The sequence below is a fragment of the Centroberyx affinis genome, unplaced genomic scaffold, assembly GCF_046629955.1.
Source record: "Centroberyx affinis isolate AG114_WGS23_722 - 3 ecotype Tasmania unplaced genomic scaffold, CSIRO-AGI_Caff_v1 ptg002479l_1, whole genome shotgun sequence".
Lineage (NCBI taxonomy): Eukaryota > Metazoa > Chordata > Actinopteri > Beryciformes > Berycidae > Centroberyx > Centroberyx affinis.
Window position 1 is genome coordinate 208,883 of NW_027280711.1, and position 13,295 is coordinate 222,177.

General features: G+C 43.0%; 1 protein-coding gene across 5 annotated transcripts; it reads left to right on the forward strand.

The window, feature by feature from the left end:
- Positions 1–332: 332 nt before the first annotated feature.
- On the forward strand, positions 333–10,904 carry clta (clathrin, light chain A). Of its 5 annotated transcripts, XM_071534047.1 has the most exons (7): positions 333–597; positions 1,472–1,500; positions 2,623–2,740; positions 2,923–3,034; positions 5,245–5,298; positions 7,922–7,957; positions 9,623–10,904. In XM_071534047.1, the coding sequence occupies exons 1-7, from the start codon at positions 420–422 to the stop codon at positions 9,792–9,794; spliced, it is 699 nt and encodes a 232-aa protein (XP_071390148.1). In that variant the 5' UTR covers positions 333–419; the 3' UTR covers positions 9,795–10,904. The 5 variants fall into 5 exon arrangements, with proteins under 5 accessions (XP_071390148.1, XP_071390149.1, XP_071390150.1 ...); XM_071534048.1 differs by lacking the exon at positions 7,922–7,957 and having other exon boundaries at positions 333–624; positions 1,478–1,500; XM_071534049.1 differs by lacking the exon at positions 7,922–7,957.
- The last annotated feature ends 2,391 nt before the right edge of the window (positions 10,905–13,295 follow it).

Consider the following 13,295-nt stretch of genomic DNA (forward strand, 5'->3'; position numbering starts at 1 on the left):
CTTATATAATTAATTGCAATGATATGAGTATGATCATGCACCTCCCCACCCTGCGTGATATATCTGCTTTTCCCCTAGACCGTAAAAAATAATCACGGACTGCGGCTTTTTCTTCAAAGCTCTGACAACTCGCAGGAGATCATGGGATCCATACGTATGAGAGTTGCAAAGATTTCATTGGTCCAATTTTGAGGCAGCTGATGTGCGGTTGGTGCTCCGTGCTGTCAATCGCTTACCAAGGTGTTCTGATTGGCTGTTCACCCGTTTCCGCTGCGCTAACGTAGCTGTTGTCACTAGGTTTTTTTTTCTTCGTCCCTCCTCCCGCAGAGCTAATCTGCTCGGTCAACTGATACACCTGCTCACCGTTTTCAGTACGGTCAACGTTTTCCACATTTGTCCTGCCGTTAAGTAGATAGAACATGGACGATTTTGACATGCTGAACGCGCCTGCCGCCGGTAACGGCGTCGGGTCAGAGGAGGACCCCGCTGCAGCGTTCCTGGCCCAACAGGAAAGCGAGATCGCGGGGATTGAAAACGACGAAGGCTTCAGCATCCTGGACAGCGGAGAGGTCCCCTCGTCACTAGGAGACTCAAACGGTTGGTCACTGCTGGATCAAACGGAGATAACCTAAATTACTTCAATTTACACGCACCTATCTAACTTTAACCGTCCTTACTGAGCACAATGTTTAGTTAACGTTGACCGTTCATTTATTTTGGTCCTAAATTCAAACGGTAGTTGATGTTCTCTCCTCGCCAGTTTGCTAGCTGAGGTAGCAAATTAGCCAAGTGGGCTTTGCTAACGCTAACGTTAACGTTAACCTTAGCTAAATTACGTTAGCTAGCAGGAACTCTCTGTCGGCTCAAATTGGCGAATTTAGAGGACTGGCGCGAGCATGATGAAGAAAACAGTGGACTGTTGGTTAATGTTGACAACATGGGATGTTTCAAGGTAACGGCCACCTTTACAAATGAATGGGAATTTAGCAGCAACTTCCGCACGGCCCTGTGTGGCCCTGTCATTCATTGATACCTATCAAGCTTGACAACTTGCTACGGGGCAGCGCTAGCTGTAGAGCTGTCGGCAGTTTGGCAGTTAACGTTATAGCTGCAAGAGGAGATTGATAGAGCTCGTGACCTTTGGCCGTTCAACTGCTTAGCTAGCTGCAGCTTCAAGGAAGTCAGGATATTGAGCAATTTTGTTGGTCAAAAGTGCTGGCTTGTCATATTTTGTAATACAAGGAAAATCATAGGATATCCTGTGTATCAATGCAACGTTTCACTGATGTGCCCAAAATGATGATTGTAACGTTAATTGGAGAAAAAATGTAGATTGTAATGGAGCATCCCTAAAGGCAGTTCTTGGTATTTGCGTATCTATTTGCATTTTGTCATTTTGTTTGCCAGCTTGCATATCTATGCTTGATTTATAATTACTAATCTACAACTGTTTCCCCATGTCTCTTTCTAGATGGTGCTATCAACGGAGAGCTTCATGGGGTAAAACTTTGTTTCCTTGCTTAACCATTCTGCTCTAAAAATTTCAAACGTACCAGCAAACAGATTTTCTGTTATTTGTTGTAGACTTTTTCTGTTGTGTTGGTATTGGAGAGCTAAACAGAATAGGGTTGTTTGATGTCCACACATCGTCACATTGCCCAATCAAACATCTCCGATGGCCAATGACATCAGGTGGGGGAGGGGCTGGCCACGCTTTCCTCCTCCATTTGGTTGGCATTTTGGGGGAAAATGAATGTTTTCAGATAAATGTTTTTTGACTACAGCTGTGCTCAAAAACGGGCTAAATTAGCCTTGCTTTTTACTGACTTAAACCAAGTTGAAATTGAGAAGAAAGGGCTTTCCTTGCTGCCTCTTGGGAACTGTGCGTGTGTGTGGGCCCGTCTCTTTTCCTCCACGGACTTGTCTGAGCATAGTCCTCAACACCTCTTACTCAATGTTCTTATTGTTTTGGCTAACGGCTACATTGCATAAGCGAAATGTTATTTTCAACATATTACATTGGTGAAGAAAAGTGTCATTCTCCTGTTTTTTGCTTTGTTGCAGCATTCTCATTGTCTAAAATCAAAACAGTATTTGTTATATTTCTTTTTTAGTCATTTTGTGCAGTCACAGTGAACCTCAGAGGTTTGAATCTCTGGCTGGAGGAACAGCTCCAACTTCCCTTTTCCTGTGCTGTCACTCCAACGTAACTGTGTTTTTGCACTGTCAGGGCTTCTTCCTGGCAGCAAGAGAAGCTTAGGCGATAAAACACCAGTGGGCTGGATTTGTTATATTTTTGGTTGAAGCCTCTGAGTGCTTACAGCTGCCTTTTTAGGAACAGATATACTGTAAGCCTACTGGAACAATAGACTGGCTAGAATAGCTGATTCCACAATTTACTAGCAACTCTCACTGTTTGACCAGGCAATTTGGAATTTTAGGATGGACAACAACCTCCAGACGTTGGCTTGTGGCCTGCCTGAGGATGCTTAAATAATTAAATCATTCACGAATTCCTCACCTGCCATTGTTGAAACACTTTCCTGTCAATGCAGTTAAAAAAAAAAAAAGACCTACAGTTTGCTGTTATCCCTGCCTATCATCCTCTTCCTTGTTCGTCAGGAAAGCAACGGCCCGTCAGACGCCTACGCAGCCATCTCCAACGCAGACCGGCTGCAGGCCGAACCTGAAAGCCTGCGCAAGTGGAGGGAAGAGCAGAGAGAGAGGCTGGAGGTGCTAGGTGAGTACAGGCCAATACGCCATGTAAACAAAGATTGGAGGTTCAAACCCAGCAGACCTCTTGGATAGCATTTGGGTCTGTTCGAACGCTGTATTCACAGATTCCCTCTTGAACCGTTCCTCCTTCCGATCTCTCTCTCTCCTTCTCCCTCCCTGCTCGCCTCTCCCCCCCCCCCCCCCCAGACGCCAACTCTCGCAAGCAGGAGTCGGAGTGGAAGGACAAGGCCAAGGTGGAGCTGGAGGAGTGGCACACCCGGCAGAACGAGCAGCTGGAGAAGACCAAAGTCAACAACAGGTACTGGCCTCGAACGGGGGTGGGGGGGTGAACGGAGGGATGAACGGAAACTGAGTGATAACGGCGAGGGAGGGCGGATGTTACCAAAAATAAGAATAGACTTGACAGTGTGTGTCTGTTTGATAGCAGTGTTTGCTCTATTCAACAGTGGAGCGCAGGCACCGCAAGGAAACGCTGCTAAAAGATTAAACGGAAACCACAAATTCCTAAAATCCCAAATACACACGTTTATTTACTGTTTAGAATTGGTATGATTATGCTAAAAGAAAGCTGCTGTTACTACAGAAGAACCACATGCGGAACCAACGCGGACACAGAGCTAGAAAAATTAAAATGATTATTTACGTAGCATCACTGCTACATAAAATTAGTGGAAAAACAGTTGATTGTGATGTAGGCAACAAAAACAAGTGGCTTTATATACGAGTTATTCTAATAATTTACCATGATTATCATAAGTCAGCACTAGATACTGGACCTGGGTGTGGGAGACTTGATGCAAGAATGAATGGAAATAGACTGATGGCTAATGTGGAGAGGATGTCACCCATGTAGAAAGTCTTTGACAAGTATTAGATTAATGGGGGGGGGGGGGCTCTTATTTCTAGAAGCAAATGTTGGTAGGTATGATAAGTCAAGATTGAAGACAATAGACTCTTGAGCATTGTTTTGGAAGGAAATGATGAACAGAAATAGATTGACAGCCTATGTCTTCAATCAGACATAGGCTGGTTTTGGTCTTAAATTTAATTCTGGATAGCTTTAAAAAAAAAAAGTCTTAGATTGGGCTTTCTGGAACTTGCAGATACCCTGTTGCTCCAGTTATTTTTTCTATGAGGAACATGGGATGGCGGCAAAAAACTAGAAAACGGCAAGACTAAAACTAAACATACTTTTTATGTATTTGGGGAAAAAAAATCTGTCTCCTCCATTTATGTTTGTCAAAGTATTACCTAGCACAAGATATCGATATGGTCTAACAGTGAAAACCATTGTAGAATTCTTTTAACAGGACTATAGTCACCATTTCAAGCATAATAATAAGCCAAAGGGGATGCAGATGCACTGTAGGTAGACTGCACCTGCTCCAAGTATTGTTACTGCAGAATGTCACATGAATTGATAGCCAAATGCCCCATTTTTGATAGCGAGGCCTGCTTTGGTGTCCTGTTCACTTTCCATTCATTTCACTCCTGATAGTATGTTAGATCTGTTCAACCTCTTCCTCCTCCGTGTTGGCAACTGGGCCACACTGTTTTACAGCCCATGAAACGGCGCGTTATATGAAATGGGCTTCTTAAAGATGGCAAGATAGCATGTAGTTAATCTGAATATAATTGATCATCCCTAACACATGCTTAGGGCTTAAAAGATCCTACTGCCTAGTTTTAGTTGAAGGTTAGAATAGAACGAGATGCTACAAAGAGAGGTTGTCTTTTATCACAGATTTTGCATTGCAGATACTTTACGGTCGCGCCGCTCAATAGACCGGTGTGTTCCACCAGCCGTTTTGGTAGGTAACCCATCATTTGGCAGAAGGCCTGTTCTAATGTAAAATGAAATTGAGATATTATATAAAAACGCAGTTGTCAACGGATGGACGGGTTTAACGGCTCGGATCCTCGCCTAGTTGCTTCTCCGCTGTAACCGTAGTCCTCCTGTCCCATTAATAATAAACTACCAGCAGCCCGGGTTTAGCCAGGGTTAATGCGCTTGAATCGCTAAACACAGAACGGTAAAAACGGATAACTGATAGAACTTAATGTAATGTAGAAAGCTGGTACATGCTGGCACCAAATTGTATAGTGAAAAGAATTGGCGAGGTGGGCATTCCCTCTTTCGGACTTATTTTCAGCACCGTGAGATATCGGACCCTTTCGGCAGTCTGTTCAGAAGCAGGTCTTTGTTTTCAGTGTGGAGAGTCGGTGTGTTTTGGGGATCGCCAAGCCGTATAATGAAAGATCTGCGGGAGGTCAGCTGTTAAAACGAGCCTTTTCCCATTCAGACCCCTCTATTCGGCGCTCACTCCCAAGACCCGAACCTTTCATTATACGGCCGTGGGCGGACGCTGTGCTAATACTCTTCTTGTTTTTTGTTTTTTTGTTTCTCTGGTAACCTGTATTGCCTGTGTTCCTCTCCTCCCTTTTACCGCTGTCTCTCTTCTCTCCTGCCTTCTTGCTGCTCTGTCGTTCCGGCGGATGTTTGTCCAGGGTGCTGGACGAAGACTTCTACAAGCAGCCCTTCTCTGAGCTCATTGGTTATGTGTATGTTGCTCCAACTAACATCCTCCTTTTCATTTGTTTTGTGTCTCTCTTTTTTTTTTTCCACATTGTCATCAGCTCCCGCCATCCATCCATTGACATTCATCTTCTTATTAGTTAGCCCACACTTCCCTCCCCCCCCTATGTTTTTATTTCATTTTTCATTTGTAACCATTTGGACGCCACTGAAATTTCTAAACACAATTTGTTAATTTTTCTTCTTTTTTTGTTTTCATAGGTAATTGGTAGCCCCCTTTTTTTTTTTGTTAAATCTAAACTGCAGTAATAGTTTTCACACCATCCGTCCGCATGTTATTTATAGTTGTATATCATGAATGACTGCACGTCACCACACTGCCATCGCTAAGCTCTTCCATCGCTCACATCCATGGGAATCACTCTTCATTCTATCACCGCTATGCCCATGTTGATTTTTTATTTTTTATTTTTTTTATACTCTCATCATCCACCTGGCTATATACCGTTACATTTCCCGTCACGTCATTTCACCAAAGCATTTCGCAAATGTTTATTTCATAACGTTTGAGTTTCCGACAATTAACACTTGCTTAAATAATTGTATGAACTCTCACAGAAACGGTGTTTTGTTTGTACTTCAGTCTCTGTAAATATGTGATTTCCCCTAAATGAGTTAGTCTAGACATTATATTTTCCAGTAGTAGAATTTTGCTTGTAGGTTTGTTTGAAGCAATTGTGTGTCCAACTGGATTTGGTGTTAATATCACAATCACCTAACCCTTTTTTTTTTTTATAACTGTTTCTTCTGAGGCTTCTAATTGAACTTGGGGAACCAGTCCCATGGAGTTACTCTGTAAAATGAGTCATGATTTCACTCTTTATCAATGTGCAGAGTTGGCATTGTTCTTGGAGGCCCGATTTCCTTCCTCTGAATCTCTACCAGACTCATTTTCCGTATCGTGCCATGCACACACACTTGACTGTATAGCCTCTCACTCAGTGCATTTGTGTGTGTGGTGGGACTCCGTACTTGTGGGGTATCTGCTGGTCTACAAGAAGTCTGAATAACTCAAAATTTAAGGTCTTAAAAATGTCTTAAATACAGCTGTTAGAGGTTCTATGTTTTCACCATGCAGTGACAGGATTCTTGCGTTGCACGGCCACAAGGTTTGTAGTACAATAAGCAAGTTGTCTTTTTTTTGTTTTTGTTTTTTGTTCTTTCCATTGTGTGTGCTTTACTAAACACAATTGGACTTCATGACCCTTAACAGTTGATTTTCTGTTGTTTTCTCATACTCAAGGTATTTATTTACTTTTTAAGATTTTAACGCCACCTGGAATTGAATTAAAGGCCAATTTGAAAACCAAAATAAAGACACAAAGTTGGCAAAAGCAGCATATTTCTGATTGAACAGCTAATGAAAGTTCTCCAACTATAAATCATAAGGATAAGAAAGAAAAAGGACAACATTACATTAAGTGGCGCGAAAGCAGTAAAGCAGACACAATGGAGAAAATTAAACAAAAAACATATTGTACTACAAACTTTGTTCTGTATTAATCTAAGAGTAGACATGCAGCGCAAAGAAACCTGTCATTACATGGTAGCTGTGTTCAGCTACTATAGTCAGCTGTTCCTTACTTTGGTTCTTAAATTGGTCTTAAGCCATCTTTACACAGCGGGCCCAGCTAAAAATGCCGTACCAGAGCCAGGATGGAATGAAGATTTCATTGATGCCACTTCATGGATACACAAATGCCTCAAACCGAACTGTATTTATGCTTAAGTAGAATGTTAGCTGCTGTGTAGCTCCTGCCGTGCTACAGAATGACATGCTAATGTTGCCTAGCTGGCTATCCAGCTGCCTTAGCAGTGCAGCCTTTGGTTTTGCCATTGGATTACTTGGGAGTTACTTGGGGGAAAAAAAAGAACGATATAGTTAAATATGCTAAACACTGTTTTAATACTATAATTAATATTTTGGCATCTTCCCTGGTAAAGACTTTTGATAGATTTTTTTTTGGCTGTACTTTGTCTCAGGTTGGCTGACGAGCTGTCCTCCTCTTTGAAGTTTGGCGTTACATTTTCATTGTATTTGTTAATGCAAATGAGCTCAGACGCCCATGTAAATACGCTTGCATGCCGGTGACCCCCGAATGCAAAATCCCTTTGCCTTGTAAATGGGAAGGCGGCGTCAACATCAGCCAAACGAGAAGGTAGAGGACTCTTAATGTGCACACCTCAATGCGGCCTTTTGTACGCCCGTGTGCAGGATTTCCCTAAATCCAAATGAACCCCTCGCTTTAAGGCTCAGCATTTTCACAGCACATCCTCTTCCTCCCTACTGCCGGTGCGACTGTGTCCGCAATGTCCCCGTGTCTGACAGAAGAGCGGCCTGAGGCAGTATATCCCCCCCCAACCAAAGGCAACATATACACAAAGGCTGCACGCTAAGCACTTTGGAGAACACTTTGGGGGGGGAGGAAATATAAAAAAAAACAATGTTGCTTTTGCATGCTGGCTTTTGACATCTGCATTTAGCTCATTTTTGTTCTATTTCATTTCATCCCCTCCCCTCTCTATCTCTTCTATATTCTGACTTGTGAAACTGTTTCTCCCTGTTTTCTTTTCCTATGCACCTTAAAGCACACACATTAACCATCCTTGCTACCGCCTAGACCAGTTAAGTAAAAATATAAAACCCCAGAACATCCAAACAATTTCTTTTTTTTTTTTTTTTTTTGTTCAGGGGATAGATGCAGTAGTGCCTGTATTAGATGAGAATGTATTGCCCGGATGCCCAGTTTACCTTAGCTAGATCCACTGCCTTAAGTAGAAGTTGGGGTGTAATGTCCCTTCTGTGATGTTGTGGTCCTTCTAGTCCCGTGTGTACTTGTAGTTGGTTGTGACAGTGAATGTTCATTGGCTTCTCATCCCCATCTTGCTGTGTGTACCGTGTTGTAGTCAGTAGTTGGGATTTGGGGCCGGGGAGGAGGGGTAGAAAAATCCCACTAGCATCTAGGAAAAAAACCCCATGGCAGTGGAACGGTTACTATCTTTGCGGGTGGGTTCGGGTGAGGGCTTGAGTTTGTTTCGCCATAATCTGTGGCTTGCATCTCAAAATGTCTTGTCTTATGATTGTGGCATTGAATCATTTTTATTTATTTATTTATTTATTTTGTAGTTGTTTTTTTCCCTTTGTATTTTCATTTCAGGTGTTTGTGTGGTAAGCCCTCTAGCGTAAATCTCCCTTTTTTTTTTAAATTTTGGTTTGGTAGTTTGGTTAAGAATACCTCAACCCAAGAAAAGCACGAATTGATTCTTCCCAAGATTACGACATCTCACGTCAAAATCCCAAAAAACTTTTTTAAGCATTTTTTCTAGTCTTTGCCACACGTCAAAATGGCCTGCTTTCCAGCCGCAGCAAAATGCATGGCAAAGGCCCAGTAGTGCTTCCGGCTCTTTTGGGTTTGGTTAAAAAACAGAACTTGCCGCTGTCGTTCTTTTTTTTTTTTTTTAAATCGAGGACAAGTATACAGATGAGACCGACATCCTTATACTTGGACCTTGCACAGCAAAGAGAACTCAGAAGTTACGAAACCAAAGGGCAAGTTGGAAGTGTATGGGTGCGGGCGAACTGCCCTCCCCCAGTTCTGCACGGAACTGCATTTTTAACCAACCAAAAAAAAAAAACGCTTACCGATCCTTACGACGACGTTTTCAGCTTCGGTTTATTTGTTTTTTATGTTTTTGATTTCTCATATCGGTGTTTTAATAGCTACCGCCCCCTTTATTGTTGTGGAGAGTTGGAAAAAAAAAAAAAAAGCAGGTAACTGTACTGTAATGTGTAAACAAGAGTTTGGGGGCGGGAGGGGGGGGGGGCATGCCACAGTGAATGAAGCTTATTTTCCTCTGTGAGCACAAAAGACAGATGGATGTTTATTTCCGTGTGGTGGTTGGACCGTCCCGCCCTGAGGTAGACTCTGCTGAACCAGCAACAGACCGCACTGAGCCCAGAAACCCACTTTAATGACTGCTCTGTCCGTTTTGGTTATAGTAGTCGAAAAAAAGTTCCAAGTACTTTCTCCCCGAACCTGTTGTGCTGAAGTTTTTACTTCCTTTCAATCGAAGCAAACGGTGAAGGAACCCTGCCAGAATCAACACAGTAGAGCCCAGTAAGCAGCACTGGATGGCTTTCCGTGTGTGTGTGTGTTGGTGATCAGCAGAGGACTCTCTCCGGGCCGTGTGTGTAGCTATCTGTGTCTTCGCCTCTTCTCCCCCCCCCCCCCACTAACGCACTCTTTCTCCCATCCCTTGTCCCCTCTTCCTCCCCCCGCTCGTCTGTAGGGCGGCCGAGGAGGCCATGATCTCGGACCTGGACGAGAGCAACCCCGGCACGGAGTGGGAGCGGGTGGCCCGGCTCTGCGACTTCAACCCCAAGTCCAGCAAGCAGGCCAAAGACGTGTCCCGCATGCGCTCCGTCCTCATCTCCCTGAAGCAGTCCCCGCTGGTCCGCTAGGCTGGGCCTGGGCCGTCGTTTTCATTCCATATCATATCGATATCACACACACACACCCACACACACTTGACCAGCCCGCCTACCCACGTCCCGCCGTCTGTATTCTGAAGGCATCTATTCATGTCCTATTACCACGCACCGCCCCCGCTGTGTTTCCTAGTGTAAGGATATAGCTCCTAACCCCTCTGTGTGCTGTAGAGATTAGCCTTAAAGCCCCAACTCGCCCTCTTCTGCTCCACTTAAGGGTTTATACCTGTCCGCACTTCTTCCACAGACCAGTAAAGACCTCGCAGTTCCTTTTTCCCCCCATTGTTTTTTGTCCTGACATCAAGGCCAGTTAGCTCCGCATCAGGTCTTTTGGTCTGTGGTCTTGTGTTACACCCCTATGAGGGTTAAGGGTGGAGAGCTGGGACACTAAAAGGGAAGGGTTGATGGTTGTTTGGGTGCAAAGCGATCCCCCCCCCACCCCCCACCCTCCCAGGTCCACAGCTACACTACAACCCGCTGAACAGTATCATTCCCATGATGCCGTACTCCTACGGCACCCCGACCTAATGAGGGTTGATCGATGTTTTACCCTTCCTCGTCCCTCCAACCCTCCATCGCCTTTTTCCATCATTTAAAAAAAAAAAAAAAAAAAAAGTATATACAGATTTATTTTTCTTTTCTTGTCGCTGTTCTTTTTAAGGACCAAACTCTCTGTAAGACGAAACTCCCAATTCAGTGTGTGTACTTTGAACCGTGTGTGTAGAGCCGGCTTGTGGCATATCGTGTTGAATTTTTCAATCTATGCATTTCCTTTTTTGAAAAAAAAAAAAAAAAGCCTCTCCCCCTCTCCAGTCAGGAAATGAACAAAGTCCAGTCATTACAATAAATGTGACCTGTTTGTATGTGTGTTTAAACTACAACGGTGTGTGTATGTACTCTATGCGTGTACCTATGTACATATACAGAAGGCAATATATATATATAAATACAGTATACAAAAACATTTGTCATTGAAATTAGACAATTGTGGTTTTAAAGAGAACTAGATGTTAGCCAACTGTTGCTTGATCATGCGTGTTCATTGTCCATTTGATTTCAATCTCCAGTAAAAAGTGAATCAAACTTGTTGTCTGTCATTCTTTGGCTATTGGATGTTATTCTGTGATTCAGGAATGCGGTTCTACTTTGATAATTAATTGATTTAATGTGTGAGCAGGTTTGTGAAAAATCTTAATGATGTGAACTGATATCTAAACTTAAAAGGTCTTGAGTACAGTTACAAGAAGAAGAAATGTTGTGGTTTCTTGGTGCACAGTTTTTCAGATGAGAAATCAGCCCAGTCTCTCACACACCTATGTTCTGAGTGTGATCATTGGTCATTTGTTGCATTGTAGCTGGCATTTAAAAGGGGGGGGGGGGGGGGGGGGGGGGGGGGGTTATTTGGCTCTTGATCACCATGAAAACCAGAATATAAACTAATCACCAAGATTGGATGCAGCTGGACGAGTTTGTAGCGTTTGAATGAGGCCACGAAAATATCCTGAAAACTGACATTTAACACATTTGTCAACAGATTCAGCAACAGATTCTGCTTTTAAGATAAAGCAGTAACTAGTCCATCCTAATTTTGAGAAGAATGACACTAAGAACTCCCATGGACTCAAAGGCATTATGACGGAAACTAGAGCACATCTACCAGACCACGCAGTACTCTCTGTATACACAGTATTATTGCATAACCTATATAGGCCCTCAAGGACAATGTGAGAAATAAGCTCGTACTATCCGACGATGACTATGCGAATCATTAGGATCCCAATTTTGACATTGGTCAGGCAGAACTGGCTGAAAAGAACTCATCAATTGACATAGTGATATTACAAGCTGCCTCATACATACACTAAGGATGTATAGTAGGGAGGATACTAAAATCAAATTGAATCGGTGACTAAATAAGTATCACTCTGATAAGCATCTAGGGAACCACAAGATTGACATGGAGTTAATGGTACTGCTATGTATGGTATACTGAACCCCTGAGACCGGACCCAACCCACATACTTTAGGAGTGCCAAAGGCTGCACGATGCATTCTAATCAGTGCCTCATATACAGTATGTTGATTCCTTGGAGGAGGTCAGTGGAGAGAAGTTCTTGCTTTGTCAGCTCTCTTCTTTCTGTGGAGGGGAAGAGGTGTGGTGCGGTCATCAGTGTGCATGTTGTACAGATAAATTACAACTCCCATGTATAAGAACGGATAACTTCCCTTAAGGTGGAAAAACAATGTAGAAACAGTAAGCATGTGCGTGCCATGACTATGTTTGGATATAGCCTGTATAGTTGTCATAGAGAATAAGTCCTCACTTGAAAACACATCTGCTGGGACAGACCAACTAAACAAAGTTGTGACCTGTATAGAATCCAATAATTTAGCTCACTGATAACTTCATCCTGTGGCAAAAAATACAGAGTGGCATGTAGCTTACACAGCAAATCCCGACCCAACAAAAACACCTGAGCCTGAGGGGAAATCAAAAATGAATGCTCATCATCTATTACACCTTTCCACCTTTAAGGCTTGTAATCTAATGAGAATTGAACACTCTAATTTTCCATATAGTCAAACCGTAAGCATCAAAGACAGATATTGGGTGCCCATCTCTATATTTTAGTCTTAAAGAAAAAACAGAATCGGATGCCATTTGATATTTTTAGATTTTTAGATTTTGAGTAATCACTCTCACACTGGCGACACACCGCTGTCTAGCCAGTTTCCAGTTTTAGAAAAACATCTTACTGAGCCAACTTGCTTAGGAGAGAGAATAAAACACAATCAAATACAATGAAATACAATCATTAAAATACAACTCTCCTGGCTAACTTACCAGGGCAACATACAACCCTCCCAGGTAATTTACCAGGGCAGCCTAAGCTTGCACAGAGCAGTAAGCAGGCCTACAATAAAATCATCCTGAGCATATTTACTCAGGGCATCCTGGCCACCATACCAGGGCAAACCTATATCCTCCTGGTTACCATGCCAAGGCAACCTTTTTATTATTATTATTATTATTATTATTATTTTTTAAATACAATAAATGAAACATAAAATATAAAATCCTCGTAAGCAACCTTACTCAGGGCTACATGACAACATCGTTATACCTCCGCCAAGGAGGTTATGTTTTCTGTGCCGTTTGTTTGTTTGTTTGTCTGTCTGTTAGCAGGATTACGGAAAAACTACTGGCCCGATTTTCATGAAACCTTGTGGAAGGGTGTAGCATGGGTCAAGGAAGAACCCATTCAATTTTGGAGCGGATCCAGATCTGACGAACAAGCAATAACAGCACGAACCTTGGCGGAGGTCTGCACTCTCCGAGTGCCCTTCTAGTTTTCTGGAGAGGGATTCCCTCAATATTTTCCCTCTCAGGATCTCTCCAGTGGGGAGAATCCCTCGGACCCCTAACTCACCTCAGTGGTATAGCAGAGAGTCCGGTCTCTCATATAGGGAGCT

Excerpts from the sequence above, each read along its gene's own strand:
- clta (XM_071534047.1), top strand. The coding sequence starts at position 420 with ATGGACGATTTTGACATGCTGAACGCGCCTGCCGCCGGTAACGGCGTC. Across the intron at positions 1,501-2,622 it reads TCAACGGAGAGCTTCATGGG|GAAAGCAACGGCCCGTCAGA; the intron begins GTAAAACTTTGT and ends CTTGTTCGTCAG. Across the intron at positions 2,741-2,922 it reads AGAGAGGCTGGAGGTGCTAG|ACGCCAACTCTCGCAAGCAG; the intron begins GTGAGTACAGGC and ends CCCCCCCCCCAG.